Source organism: Diabrotica virgifera, chromosome 3, assembly GCF_917563875.1.
Source record: "Diabrotica virgifera virgifera chromosome 3, PGI_DIABVI_V3a".
In the NCBI taxonomy this organism is placed as follows: Eukaryota; Metazoa; Arthropoda; class Insecta; order Coleoptera; family Chrysomelidae; genus Diabrotica; species Diabrotica virgifera.
The window spans coordinates 37141528-37155190 of NC_065445.1; the positions used below are offsets into that span (position 1 = coordinate 37141528).

Consider the following 13663-nt stretch of genomic DNA (forward strand, 5'->3'; position numbering starts at 1 on the left):
ACCGCGGTTGAACTTTCAAAAAATCTAAAAATTGCAATTTTTGAACCCGAATAACTTTTGATTAAAAAATAAAATAGCAATTCTGCTTACCGCCTTTAAAAGTTTAAGTAAAATTTTATCTGTTTTGAATATTTGCATTGCTAAAAATTTATTTTTTGATTGTTAAAAAAAGCTATAAACACATCGTGTTTCCCGTGCCTAATACATGCATTTTAATGCATGCTACGTAGAAATAGCGCCGCTTGCACTTTTACCTCCTCTACCTACTCATTCGATTTTAAATGAGAAATCATTGAAAACATCACTCAAGCACTAGGTGTTTATAGCTTTGTTTTAACAATAAAATAATAAATTTTTAGCAATACAAATAATTAAAACCGATATAATTTGACTTGAACTTTCAAATGCGGTAAGCAGAATTGCTATTTTATTTTTTAATCAAAAGTTATTCGGGTTCAAAAATTGCAATTTTTCGATTTTTTGAAAGTTCAACCGCGTTTATCTCGAAAACTATGCATCCTACGAAAAAATTTGTAGGAACATTTTTTGGTTAGAAAGGCCCAAAAAATACAAAAAAATGTTTTTTTTTTGCAAGAAATCGCTGTTATGTGATTCCTCAACTTCTTGGTTTATAACAATCTTATCGACATCCGGATCAACTGTTACCCAAAAAATTCGTGTTCTACAGGTCAAAATACATAAAAAAATCTTGGGTAAGTCCATCTGAATACAGGAGGCCGTTGTACCCCCCCTGGCGACAGGACTAAAAAGGGAAAAATGATCTTTTTTACATTGTCGTAATTTATTTTTGGAGTAACTGCTTCCCAAAACAACATAAATATCTGTAAATTTGTTTTAAGTAAATGGTCGATATCAAGGGGCCTACTTCTTATGGCCGCCTAGGGTCCCATGATGCCTTAAACCGTCACTGTGCGAGCAACTAATTTATTTTACACGACATAGAGGAAGCAACAAAATTGAGTACCAGTATATGTATTTCGATAATACGTGTTCCCTAGAATATTTTAGTACCAACCATGTGCGAGCAAATATTTTATTTTACACGATACAGAGGAATATAAAGCGCGGTACAAGGAAGGGTGGGATGAACTAATAAATTTTTAAGTTCTAGGGTTAGCAACAAAATAACGCAAAAGATGGAAAACATATTGAGATGGATAATGAGATTTGTGCTGTGACTTGTTTATAGGATGTGTGATATAAGAGAAAAGTGCTGTCTCAGCAATGTGCCTGAGAGCTGGGGGATTATAGCCTGAATGCTTAACAGCCCTTTGTTCCAAGTGGGGGCAAGACAGGCATGAAATGTAGAACTTAAATTAGTAAATTATTAAAGTAAGTTATTAATTAATAAGTAAGTTAAAATATTAAAATTTATTAGTTTGTCCCACCGAACGTTCTACCGCGCTTTATATTCCTCTGTCTTTTGTAAAATAAATTATAGTCTATTCTTTCACGGTTTTTGCTCTAAATTTTAAAGAACCGCTTGGATTGACATGAAATTTGGCATACGCATAGCTTACATGTCAAAGAAAAAAAGTGATATTGTGCCGACGTGTGCTTTTGCCCTGGGGGTGACTTTCACCCACTCTTGGGGGTGAAAAAATATATGTCCAAAACAACTCCGGAAATGGGTAAACTGACTAATTTTAAGTAACTTTTGTTCTATAGAGCTTTTTCGCCAAGTCAACACTTTTCGAGTTATTTGCGAGTGAATATGTTCATTTTTAAACAAAATAACCACATTTTTAGACGGTTTTTCGCAAATAACTCAAAAAGTAAGTATTTTGTCGAAAAAACCGTTCTTAGCAAAAATATAGCCTATAAAAAAGTAAAAAAATGGTGTACGCGTTAGGTCCCTGGATCTCGTAGAACCAGAGTTATAGCCAATGAAATATAGATTCATATTCACCAAATTTCAAATAGAATATTTCGACGTGAAATATCCAAAAATTAAGCATTTTTGGGGAAAACTCATTTTAACTTTTTTAAAGTGTTTAAAAAAAGCTTTATTTCCGTTTTAACGAAAAGTTTCTAGCATTAAATTTAAGCAAGTTACGCTCAAAATAAAGTTGGTCCCTTTTGTTTTTGCAAAAAAAAATCGGGAAGACCACCCCCTAATTAGCAACTTAAATGAAATTAATCGTTGCCGCTCCATAAATTATTTTACTTATATTGTGTTTATATGATCTGTAAGTTTCATCGATTCAAAGTGTTTATTTTTGAAAAAATTTGGTTTCAAAGTAAAATTTTTAAAAATTTAAATTTTGAAAAATATGCTTTTTTTCAAAATAACTTAAAAATTGTTAGAAATACCAAAAGTCTCGAAATACAAAAAAAGTCAGATTTGCTTTTCTGAATATCATGTATTTTTTGTTTTTCTGTTAGACAAAAATTGATCAAGATTTGGTGTTTCTAAATTTGCATACATTCGTGATCAGTGACTCGTTCAACCCCTTTTAACTACAGCCGTTTCAATAATAAGGACTTTGAACCGATGAAACTTACAGATCATATAAACAATATATACACGAGTCAAGAAACTTGTGAAGTCGTTACGATTAAGTTCATTTAAGATACTAATTAGGGGGTGATTTTCTCGATTTTTTTACCAAAACCAAAAGGGACTAACTTGATTTTGAGCGTAACTTGTTTAATTTTGATGCTAGAAATTTTTTTTATAAAACAAAAATGAAGATTTTTTTAAACACTTTAAATAAGTTTAAATGAGTTTTCCCCGAAATGTGCTTCATTATTGTTTATTTCACGTTAAAATATTCCTCTTGGAATTTGACGAATATGAACCTATATTTCATTAGCTATAACTCTGCTTTTACTAAATAAAAAAACGTGAGATATTCACTATTTTTTAAAAATTTTTATAGGCTATATTTTTGCTAAGAATGCTTTTTCGACAAAATACTTACAATTTGAGTTATTTGCGAAAAACCGTCTAAAAGCGTGGTTATTTTGTTGAAAAAATGAACATATTCACTGCCAAATAACTCGAAAAGTATTGACTTAGTGAAAAAACTCTATAGAGCAAAAGTTACTTTAAATTAGCCAGTTTACCCATTTCCTGACTTTGTTTGGACAATATTTTTTAACCCTTAAGAGGGGGTGAAAACCACCCCCAGGGCAAAAGCACATATCGGCACAATATCACTTTTTTTCTTTGACTTGTTAGCTGTGTGTATGCCAAATTTCATGTCAATCCAAGCGGTTCTTTAAAATTTAAAGGTTTTGCAATATTTTACCGTTAATGAATGGACTATTAGCTGCTCTGCTCGCACATATTTAGTATTAAAATATTCTAGGTAACACGTACTGTCGAAATATATTGGTATCCGATTTTGTTGCTAACCGTAAAACTTGCAAATGCATTAGTTATTAGTTTATCCCATCAGACCTTGCTCCACGCTATATGTGTCTCTGTTCTATGTTAAATAAATTAGTTACTCGTACAATTTGGTACTAAAATAATTTAGGGAACACGTACCATCGAAATATACCGGTATCTGATTTTATCATTGTTTTAGTGAATATACAAGTCTTTCGTTGTACGTCTAATGAGATGCTGGCCCCGCCCCACTTTCAATTCAATTTCCTGCTTAACGCTTAGAGCAACAAAATCCGAAATAGAGCAACTAATTACCACATAAATAGAAGTAAATTTTTCACCCAACAAATCAAGAAAATTGATCTTTTTTCGGTGTGGGGTGGGCCCAGCTTGTCATTAAGCTGGATCCCCCACTTTCAACGCGATTTCCTGGTCAAATGTTTGAGCAACAAAATTCGGACTACAGCAACTAATTAGCACATCTCTCTCGTTCCATCCCTCCTTATGGAGTATTGGGCGCTTATGCGTTTCTTGGCCAAAAGTGTTAGATTGCTGTCTGGCCGGGACAGCGCATCTTCTTTTGTTTTTATTCTCTGGATAAATTGTGAACTAATTCCCTCCACTCTCTTCTATCTTTTGCTCTCTTTTTGACTTCGCCACATCTTAGTTCAATTTTTTCGTGTTCTCTCGTTGTTGTTCTTTTCCAGCTGCTGTCTGGTTTGCCTCTCTTTCTTTTCCCCTCTGGTTGGTATTCAAGTGCTTGTCTTGCTATGCTGTTTTGGTCTTTCCTCAAAGTCTGGTCGATTCATTTCCATTTTTTTTCCTTGACTATAGTAGATATGTTAGTTTGCTTTGTCCTTTCCCATAGTTCTGTATTAGTTACTTTGTTTGGCCAGTATATTTTCAGGATTTTTCTTAGAGATTTGTATACAAATATTTGTAGTTTTTTGTATAGTTCTGTATTAGTTATTTTGTTTGGCCAGTATATTTTCAGGATTTTTCTTAGAGATTTGTATACAAATGTTTGTAGTTTTTTAGTTGTATTTTCATCCTTGTTTCCATGTTTCTGTTCCATAGAGCAGTATACTTTTAATGCAACTATTTAAGATTTTAATTTTTGTTGTATCCGATATTTCGTTTGTTTGCCAAATTCTATTTAAAGCGTTGTATACTTTTAATGCAACTATTAAAGATTTTAATTTTTGTTGTATCCGATATTTCGTTTGTTTGCCAAATTCTATTTAAAGCGTTGAAGGCGTGTCGCTCCTTTCCATGACAGATCCCAGATATGTGAACTTGTCTACCTCTTCTACTTCTTTACCGTTTATCATTATTTTATTTTTTGGATGGTTATTATTTTTTAGAAGTTTAGTTTTCTCTGTGTTTATTCGAAGTCCGATCGTGTCGGAGTACCTATTGTGCCAATTTGTCAATTTTTGCTTGCATATGATTTCGGTCTTCAGTTATCAGGCAGATGTCATCTGCAAATTCGAGATTTTCTAACTGTTTGAATAGGTTCTACCTGATGCCTGTTCGATCGTCTATTACTTTTCTCATTACCCAATCTATCATAATAAGGAATAGGGTAGGGGATAGTGCACAACCCTGTTTTACTCCACATTCTATGGATATTTCTTGTGTTACTTCACCTGAATGTTCTAGTTTGGCTTTGTATCCTTCGTAGAAGAGTTTAATAAAGTTTATGATTAAATTTTTAAGTTTATATTTAAATTAGCACATAAATAGAAGGAAATTCTTCACCAAACAAATCAAGAAGTTTGAACTTTTTTAGGTGGAGGGACCTCCTGCTATCAACGCGATTTTCTGGTCAATCGTTTGAGCAACAAAATTTGAATTAGAGCAACTAATTAGCACATAAATAGCACTAAATTTTTTGCCTAGTTCGAACTTTATTCGCGATGGTGGGGGTGCAGCTTAATAGGGGTTACAGCTACAAACATTCAATGAAAGAACTTAAAATACATACATTATTTTACAAAAAGGAAAGATGAACTCAGTAAAAAGTACCAAAAATGAAAAAGACTGGGTGACTTTAAGTTGAAATACAGTATGTATACAGGGTGAGGCAGATAAAGGGCCTATTAGAAATATCTCGAGAACTAAAGGTAAGATAATCATGAAAATTAGAATATAGGAGTTTTGAGATGTGGACTATATAATGAAAATATTTTGGTCTCTTTGCCACTTACGGTTATACCAAAAGTTGATTGTAACTTTGTTTTTTTAAATGGGACACCCTGTATATTTTTACATTTTTGGATTCTCCTCGATTTCTTCTTTCTTAAAATATAAGGTTTTGTAATATTATACAAGGTAGGTTAAAAGATAATTACGTTTTCTTATCAATTTCGTAGCAATATTCGCACCCTGTAAGATTGTAGTAGTTTGACATAATAAACTCTATTTATGATCAAATGATTTTTAATATAGTCTACTATTGTTAAGAATTATTGGTATAGTTAAATTTTTCATTTTAGTATACAGGGTTGGTCGAAACTCGGAATGAGTATTTTCTGAGTTTTCTTAATTGGAACACCCTGTATTTTAGTATTGTAATAAAATGTTATTTTATGGTACTTTTTAATTTCTTAAGCATTCCCTATACCTAACTGCTTTATTTTGTGAGTTATTGGTGATTCAAGCCAAACATTAATTGCAACACACAATATGTGAAATTGTATTAGGTTGGCCGTGAAAATATTCAATCACAAATAATTTTTTGGAAATAAATACATACATTAATCTAGACTAATACTTAAAATTGCCAATAATGGTTGAGATATCAAAATACCGAGGAAGTTAAGACTGTTGGTACGATTAACAATTAAGCACAAACTAAAGCAGTTAGGTATAGGGAATGCTTAAGAAGTAAAAAAGTACCATAAATTATCATTTCATTACAATACTAAAATATAGGGTGTTCCATTTAAGAAAACTCAGAAAATACTCATTCCGAGTTTCGACTCACCCTGTATACTAAAATTAAAAATTTAGCTATACTAATGATTGTTAACAATAGTAGACTATATTAAAAATCATTTGAACATAAATAGAGTTTATTATGTCAAACTACTACAATCCTACAGGGTGTGAATATTGCTACGAAATTAATAAAAAAACGTAATTATTTTTCAACCTACCCTATATAATGTTACAAAACCTTATATTTTAAGAAAGAAGAAATCGAGTAGAATATCAAAAAATGTAAAAATATACAGGGTGTCCCATTTAAAAAAACGAAGTTATAAGCAACTTCCGGTATAAGCGGAAGTACCAAATAGATGAAAATATTTTAATTAAATAGATCACTCTTCAGAACCCCCTTATTCCAATTTTCATAATTCAGTTGCCTTTAGTTCCCGAGATATTTCTAATAGGCCCTTTATCTGCCTCACCCTATATACGGCAAAATAAATAGTAGATACTGAAATGAATATTGAAACGTTTATGATTATTTGTATATTTAGTATACATGATATAGCCTTCAAACATTATTCACGACGACGCGCGACGTTACAGATAAAACAGATGTTAAAGACGCCCTCTGACACGAAAAAATCTTTAATTCTAATCCGTAATTCCGGAATGTCAGACGGTGGATCGGTCTGCCTCCTTCAGCATTACCTACCTATATGTACGCATCAGGTGGCGTTAGGGCTGATGATTGGCGATCTCCCAAAATGATCGCGCAGTATTCGAAGAGACTCCTTGACCGTGTGACAGGTTGCCCCGTCCTGCTGAAACCATTGTTGATTTTAAGCTTGGATCGTTTTCGCGACCTTTTCTGTATGACCGAAAATATCACCCCACGATAAAAATTTTTTCTGCAGAACTGGGAACCATCCTCAAGCACACTAACATTAACACGACATTCACATACGTTATAACGACGTTCGGAAACCACTCAGTACGTTTCGACGCATGACATATACAAATTTGAGGCATGCGTATTTCAGTGGGTCTACCCCAAAATCGTGACGGCCAAAATACCGACACGCCAGAATCCCGACAGGTTTGATAAGTTCCTTTTTAACGTATAATTACATTTATTTCTGGTTTTTTGTTAATGGCCATCTGTTTTTTATTTTTTGTTACTAAACAAAAGTATTTACCATTTAATATGAACTAATTTTCTAAATAAAATTTCTTACATGGGTATATGAATTAAATAATTTTTTTGGCAATATATAGTGTTATGCTCTACTTTTTCTATTTATTTAGATTAATTAGCAATTTCTTAATTTAATTGATTATCCAATTATTTTATTTATTGCCTATGTAAAAACACAACTAAATTTCAATTAAATTTTCCAATCAATTTTATTCTCAGGGCTAATTTAGTATTTGATACAATACCTGTGATCTGTGGCTTCTAGTATTTCTAGTTACTTACTTCTTCCAGGGTAGAAACAGGGAAATTGAAAGCACTCAAAATCATATAAATGTAATCTATTGTTTTTATCAATTAAGCCGTGTACATATGATTCAAAAAATACTAAAATTTAACTTTGTTGCAACAATCTCTAACTTAATAAATTTAAACTCTAACTCTGATATCTCCTTGTTTTGACAAAAATATTTATTTAATTAATTTCTTATTTACTCATACTAAATTGAATGAATTTTACATTTCTTCTTTTGAATTGATTTCTCAAATTTGAAATGACTGCGTTAAAAAAATTGTTCAATAAACAAATAAACAAATATGGTTTTGATATAAATAAATTTTCTCCATTCAGACAAATGATTTGACTAACCTTTTATTCTTCACTCCCTCGTTTTCTGGATTGCGCCGTCCTTGACTCTCTCAACACGTACTCTCTGGTTGTTGCGAAAAAGTCCCTCTCGTCAAAACTGCTTCCAAGAAAAACACACAGGATTGCTCGAATATCTTGTGCACAAACGGATAATAATCAGCTCCTCGTTCTACACAAAATAAAGGAATCTCCATCGGACCAGGAAAATTAACTCTTCAACCGGTCGACGATTTGGTTTCAACTTGATTCTGCTCGCAAAGGCCGATCACACCACTCTACACTGATTATACACTTTTTTACAACTCGACTGCCTTCTTCAGATGTCAATTTCACCGTGTCTTTCTTTTTCTCTCAAATCCATACTCTCACATTCATTATCCCTTCTCCTGAAATTTTCCATCCAATAAACAACAACCTCTCTCAAACCATTTATTTCTTAAGAAACCAAATATCCTTCCATATAACTTTCCCAATTTGTCAAATTTCAAAGAATACCATAATTAGTTCTTTACTACTTTCTACTTTTACAACTAAAAACTAATACAGTTTGTTTACCACATTAAAATACCTTCCCGGAAGGATCTTAAAACCGTCTTTGTTTTCGACCACGATGTCCAACTCTCCAATCACCGCAATGTTTGTTCATTGTCCCGTGCATTTCGTCGAATCACTTATTAGTCGTTTCACTTTTTCCCGAAACACTTGCTTAATAGTAAAATTAAATTCTAAACAAATTTGATGATATACAGGGTGATGAAAAACTATGATTTTATAGTCGTTGATATAAATTTAATTTTTTTTTTAATTTCCTTAAAAAAACAATTCCACAACAATAGGTAGTCCAATAATATATGTATAATCAAATCCTGAATTCAAGTTTACTTTCATATAATATATATTTTTATGTCACTTACAATCTGCCATTTCAGTAAGTATAGCTTTTATATTATAAAATGAAGTGTTTAATAATTAAAAGAAAATAAAAGATGGTTCAGATTTGATTACAGTACAGAACCTCTACTATGTGCTTATACGTATTTCGGAACAACCGTTTCCTTATCGGAGCACCTGGGTAGAGGCACTGAACTGAAATCAAATCCTTTCATCCTTTCCGGGTAATTATCAAAATAATTACCAAAGATGCCACTAGCACCATCTATGAGTCAATTTATTTCCTGACTTATTACACTTTTGATTGTTTCTTTTAAAATATATAATAATTAGTACCCGTACTTATGAGTAAGTAATTATTTTTCAATTTCAATACTCTGTAATATGATTTGGTAGGTATTGCATTTGAAAAGGAAACAACAATATATTCAAAATATAGTGGTCGGGATTTTTGCTTATGCGAGGATTGTTGCATGTCGGGATTTTGGCCTGTCGGGATTTTGGCCTGTCGGGATTCTGGCGTGTCGGGATTCTGGCGTGTCGGTGTTTTGGCCGTCGAGATTTCGGCTGTCGGGGATTTTGGGCGCCACCGATTTCGGGTCTGTTTATCTTGCCGCATACCGTATTTCAGCATAACGGCAGAATCACTAAAACTGCAGATAAAACAATATATGCCAAGATACACAAAGAAACAAGAAAGAAAATAAGGGACACAGGGCCAAAAATAAAGTAATTGACAGCAACGGGCATGTAGCAGCAGACAAAACAGAAATACGAACATAGTTTTTAATACCATGAATGCGTTAATAATTTTCTTGAAAAAATAAAGTTTATTTTATTTAGAGCAGTATTTTTTTTCTATAGCAGTGTGAAGAATCATCCTGTAGTTGATGTAAAAAATAAATACAGTGATATAAGAAAAATTTATACCGAAAACAAAGGAGAATAGGCAACGGTATGACATACCGCATATTAGAGTCTACGGCCTAAAACATCCATGCCAGCAGTAAAGGGTTAAAAACTTACCTTGATATCCTCTTAGCTCACTTTTCCGTGCCTTTTCTTCTTTTAATCGTTTTCTCTCAGCGGCTTTTAGGCCTTCTAGTTTTGCCAATTCTCCCAATTGTTTACTATAGCGGCCGTACATCTAAAAAATAATTCAATTATACTTACACATTTTACAATTTATTTTATATTTTATATATTTCTTACTTTTATTATGAGAAACAAATGATATTTTAATAACATATTTGAATGGGAATGGACGTTATTTTGATCTTTTAATTTTCGTGTAATTTGTCTTTTATTACTGCAGATTGATTTGTTTACAAATTGTTTTTATTTTAAATAATTTTTTGGTAAACATCGATAAAATAGTCTACTGAGTCGAACAGTTTCATATGCAATAATTAATATAATAATTATTGTGATACATTCCCTACAATTGACACCAATTACAAAAAACAGTTTTATTCGCAGATAAAACAAGCAACTTATTGGAGAATAAAATGCTTCATACTTTACGATTATACTATTACCTATATATATTTGTGTAACGAACATTTCCTACATTTATATTTTCGTAGGCTTTTCGTAGGCTTTTCTGAACTCTACGGAGTGGTATTGAAACCTCCTCATTTATTTATTTTCATTTATTTCTCAGAAGCACATTTTTGACGAGGAAGGTTTTACTAAACTTTCTCCTGTCATCGCTTTTTGGCATTTTCAATGTTTCTCATCCATATGTTAGGACTGGTCTAATCAATATCTTGTAAATTTTATATGTTCTTCCTGTTACGAAATCAGATCTTAAGTTTTTGATAAGCCCGATATATGTTTTATTTGCGATGCATATTCTCCTTTTATATCTCCAACAATCTATATATACAACAAGTAGAAATAAGTGCGGGTGTGAGACAGGGCAGAACCCTCTCCCCTATACTATTTAACATCTATGTAAAAAAGATCTTCCAAATTGCACAGCAGATGAAAGATGTATCAAAATAAATAGAATTCCTATAAATACATTGCAATATGCCGATGATACAGTTATCATAGCAGACAACCTAGAAGAATTACAAGAGATAGTAAATCATATTAATACAGTGGGAGAGGAATAAAAGTTGAAAATAAACAACCAGCTTATAAACAAAGTTGAGAAATATAAATATCTTTCAGTTACCTTAAACAGTCAATGGGACTGCGAGGCAGAACTGAAGATACGAGTAGCAATAGCTAGAAATATTTTCACCAAATTCAATAACTATCTTTGTCAGCACGAAACCTCTTTGGGTCTCCGTGTTCGCGTCCCAAAATGCTACATATGGCCAATAATAATGTACGGTAGCTTAATTGTCACTTAAAGTAAGATCGCTAAACCGTATTGGAGTATTCGAAATGTGGTGTCTCAGAAAATTGCTTAGAATTCCATGGGTCCACCATATCACAAATGAAGAGGTCTTAAGAAGACCTAATATCCAAACAGAGCTTCTAAACATCGTTAAACAGAGAAAAGTCTTATATCTAGGCCATCTGTTAAGATGAAACAAATATAATTTTTTAATGGGCAAAATTTAAGGTTGGAGAGCACCAGGTTGCAGACGAGACTCATGGTTCAGAGATATAAGAAACTGGTGCGACATACTTGGTATCAATAAAATAATAAGAAGAGCAGAAGAAGGATCCTTACACATAATCCAATTAACATAAATATGTACACGCTGTATAGCGTACTACACCAGAAGAAGAAGAAGAATTATCCTTTTGGTTGATAACTTTTCGAAGGATCCTTACACATAATCCAAATAACGTAAACATCTACACTCTGTATAGCGTACTTCACCAAAAGAAGAAGAATTATCCTTTTGGTTGATAACTCGTCGAATTCATTCAGAATTAATGTATTTAGAATTTCTTTTCCATTCTGCCTACAACTTTAAAAGATCTCCCTCCTGACTGTCTTTACAACTAGGGGTGAGTCTTAGATGCATCTACTATAGCCCTCCATTTTACGCTTCCATTTCCCGTTGGTGTATCCTAATCATAGATAAATCGGCTTCAACATCATTCTTCCATCTTTTTACGGGACGGTCTACTGATCTTCTACCGTCTGGCCTCTCAAAAAGTACTGTCTTTAACGCTGTCTTCCTCTCACCTTACCACATGACTTTCCCATTTTATCCGTTTATGTAGCTTTTATATGTCTGACGATGTTTTCAGTACCATACAGAAGAGTCACCAATTCAGCATTAAGTTGCTTTCTCCACTCTCCTGTCAATTCATCTCTTTGAGGGTAAAATATTATTCTGAGAACCTTCCTTGCAAATACCAGCAGCTTATTTATTTCACGAATGTTTTTCACTGTTTTTCAATGAATTTCACTTATGTTTCACTTCCCAACTGGACGAATAATTGACAACATGTACAGTCTTAATTTAGATTTTCCTTTTAGCAGCTTAGATCTTATTGATGATGATAGGTAGTATAATGCCCCGCAGCCGCAGCTATCCTTGCTGAGACCTCTTTTTCTATGTGGTTGTCATCTGTGATTACCGCCCCCAGATATTCAAAATATTTTAGTACTTCAAAGTTGCGGTAATTAATAGTTATGTTATGCCTAACTCTTGGTCTTGGATTTTTGGTTACGAGCATGTATTTCGTCTTCTCTTCATCTATTCGGATATCTAGACTACATGTTTCTTCCTCGAGTTCTGAAAACACCTCTTTCACGCCTCTTGTATAGAATGAGCGACTGCATCTAGATCATCAGCAAAGGCTAACAATAGTTTTGATCTTCGATTTGTAAATCACCCTGTGAGCTCAGATGATATTTTACTTATTGCATATTCTAAGGCCAAATTGAATAGCAACGATGATAAGGGGTATCCTTGTTTAAGTCCTGATGTTATAGTAAATGGCATAGACATTCTGTTTCCTATTTACATCTATGTATGTGAGTCTGTCACGCACATTTGAGTCAACTCCACTAATTTTCTTGGTATTCCCATTTCTAGCATTTCTAGCCATAGTTCTCTTCTTTTTATCGAATCATATGCTTGCTGGAAATCTACGAAAATTTGGTGTACATTTCGGTTGAATTCCCAGTTTTTTTTCTAATATTTGTCGGATCGTAAATATTTTATCTATTGTTGACCTTCCAGCACGAAATCCGAATTGGTATAATTATATGGAATGTTATAGTCGCCTAGAATATCTTCCGAATACGGAGCAAGATAATTTAAAGAAGCTAATGCTGTGCTAATAAGCGATATGCTTCTATAGTTTCGAAATTAACTTTAAAAGGTCATATAATATTTATGAAAATTTCTTATTTTGGGTAGCTCTGTAAAACGGATGCTTTGTATAAAATGGAACGACATGGCGTCAGATGTCAAGATAAGCAGTGTCCTCGGTATCGTGTTTACTCTAAAATCCCAGTTTCTTGAGCTTGTAGATTATTCAAAGAAATATTTATTTACGATGCAATAATTATCAACAATATTTTTTATAATAAGCTGTTACACATTTTACAATGTTAATAATATTTTTTACAATGAAAATGGGATTTACAGTTTATTGATTCGGCTTTAATATTATAGTTTATAATAACATGTTATTATGAATTAGTTCTAGAGAG

General features: G+C 32.7%; 1 protein-coding gene across 4 annotated transcripts in view; it reads right to left on the reverse strand.

Moving 5' to 3' along the window:
• LOC114326026 (chloride channel protein 2) overlaps positions 1 to 13663 on the reverse strand; it is a 90615-nt gene that overhangs the window by 57912 nt on the left and 19040 nt on the right. For 3 of the 4 annotated variants that reach the window (XM_028274223.2, XM_028274222.2, XM_028274225.2), the window contains one exon: positions 10054 to 10174. In XM_028274223.2, the coding sequence (XP_028130024.1) occupies positions 10054 to 10174 (121 nt within the window). Of the gene's footprint in view, positions 1 to 10053; positions 10175 to 10239; positions 10291 to 13663 lie in introns of those variants that run through there. The other variant, XM_028274224.2, reaches the window with a different exon arrangement.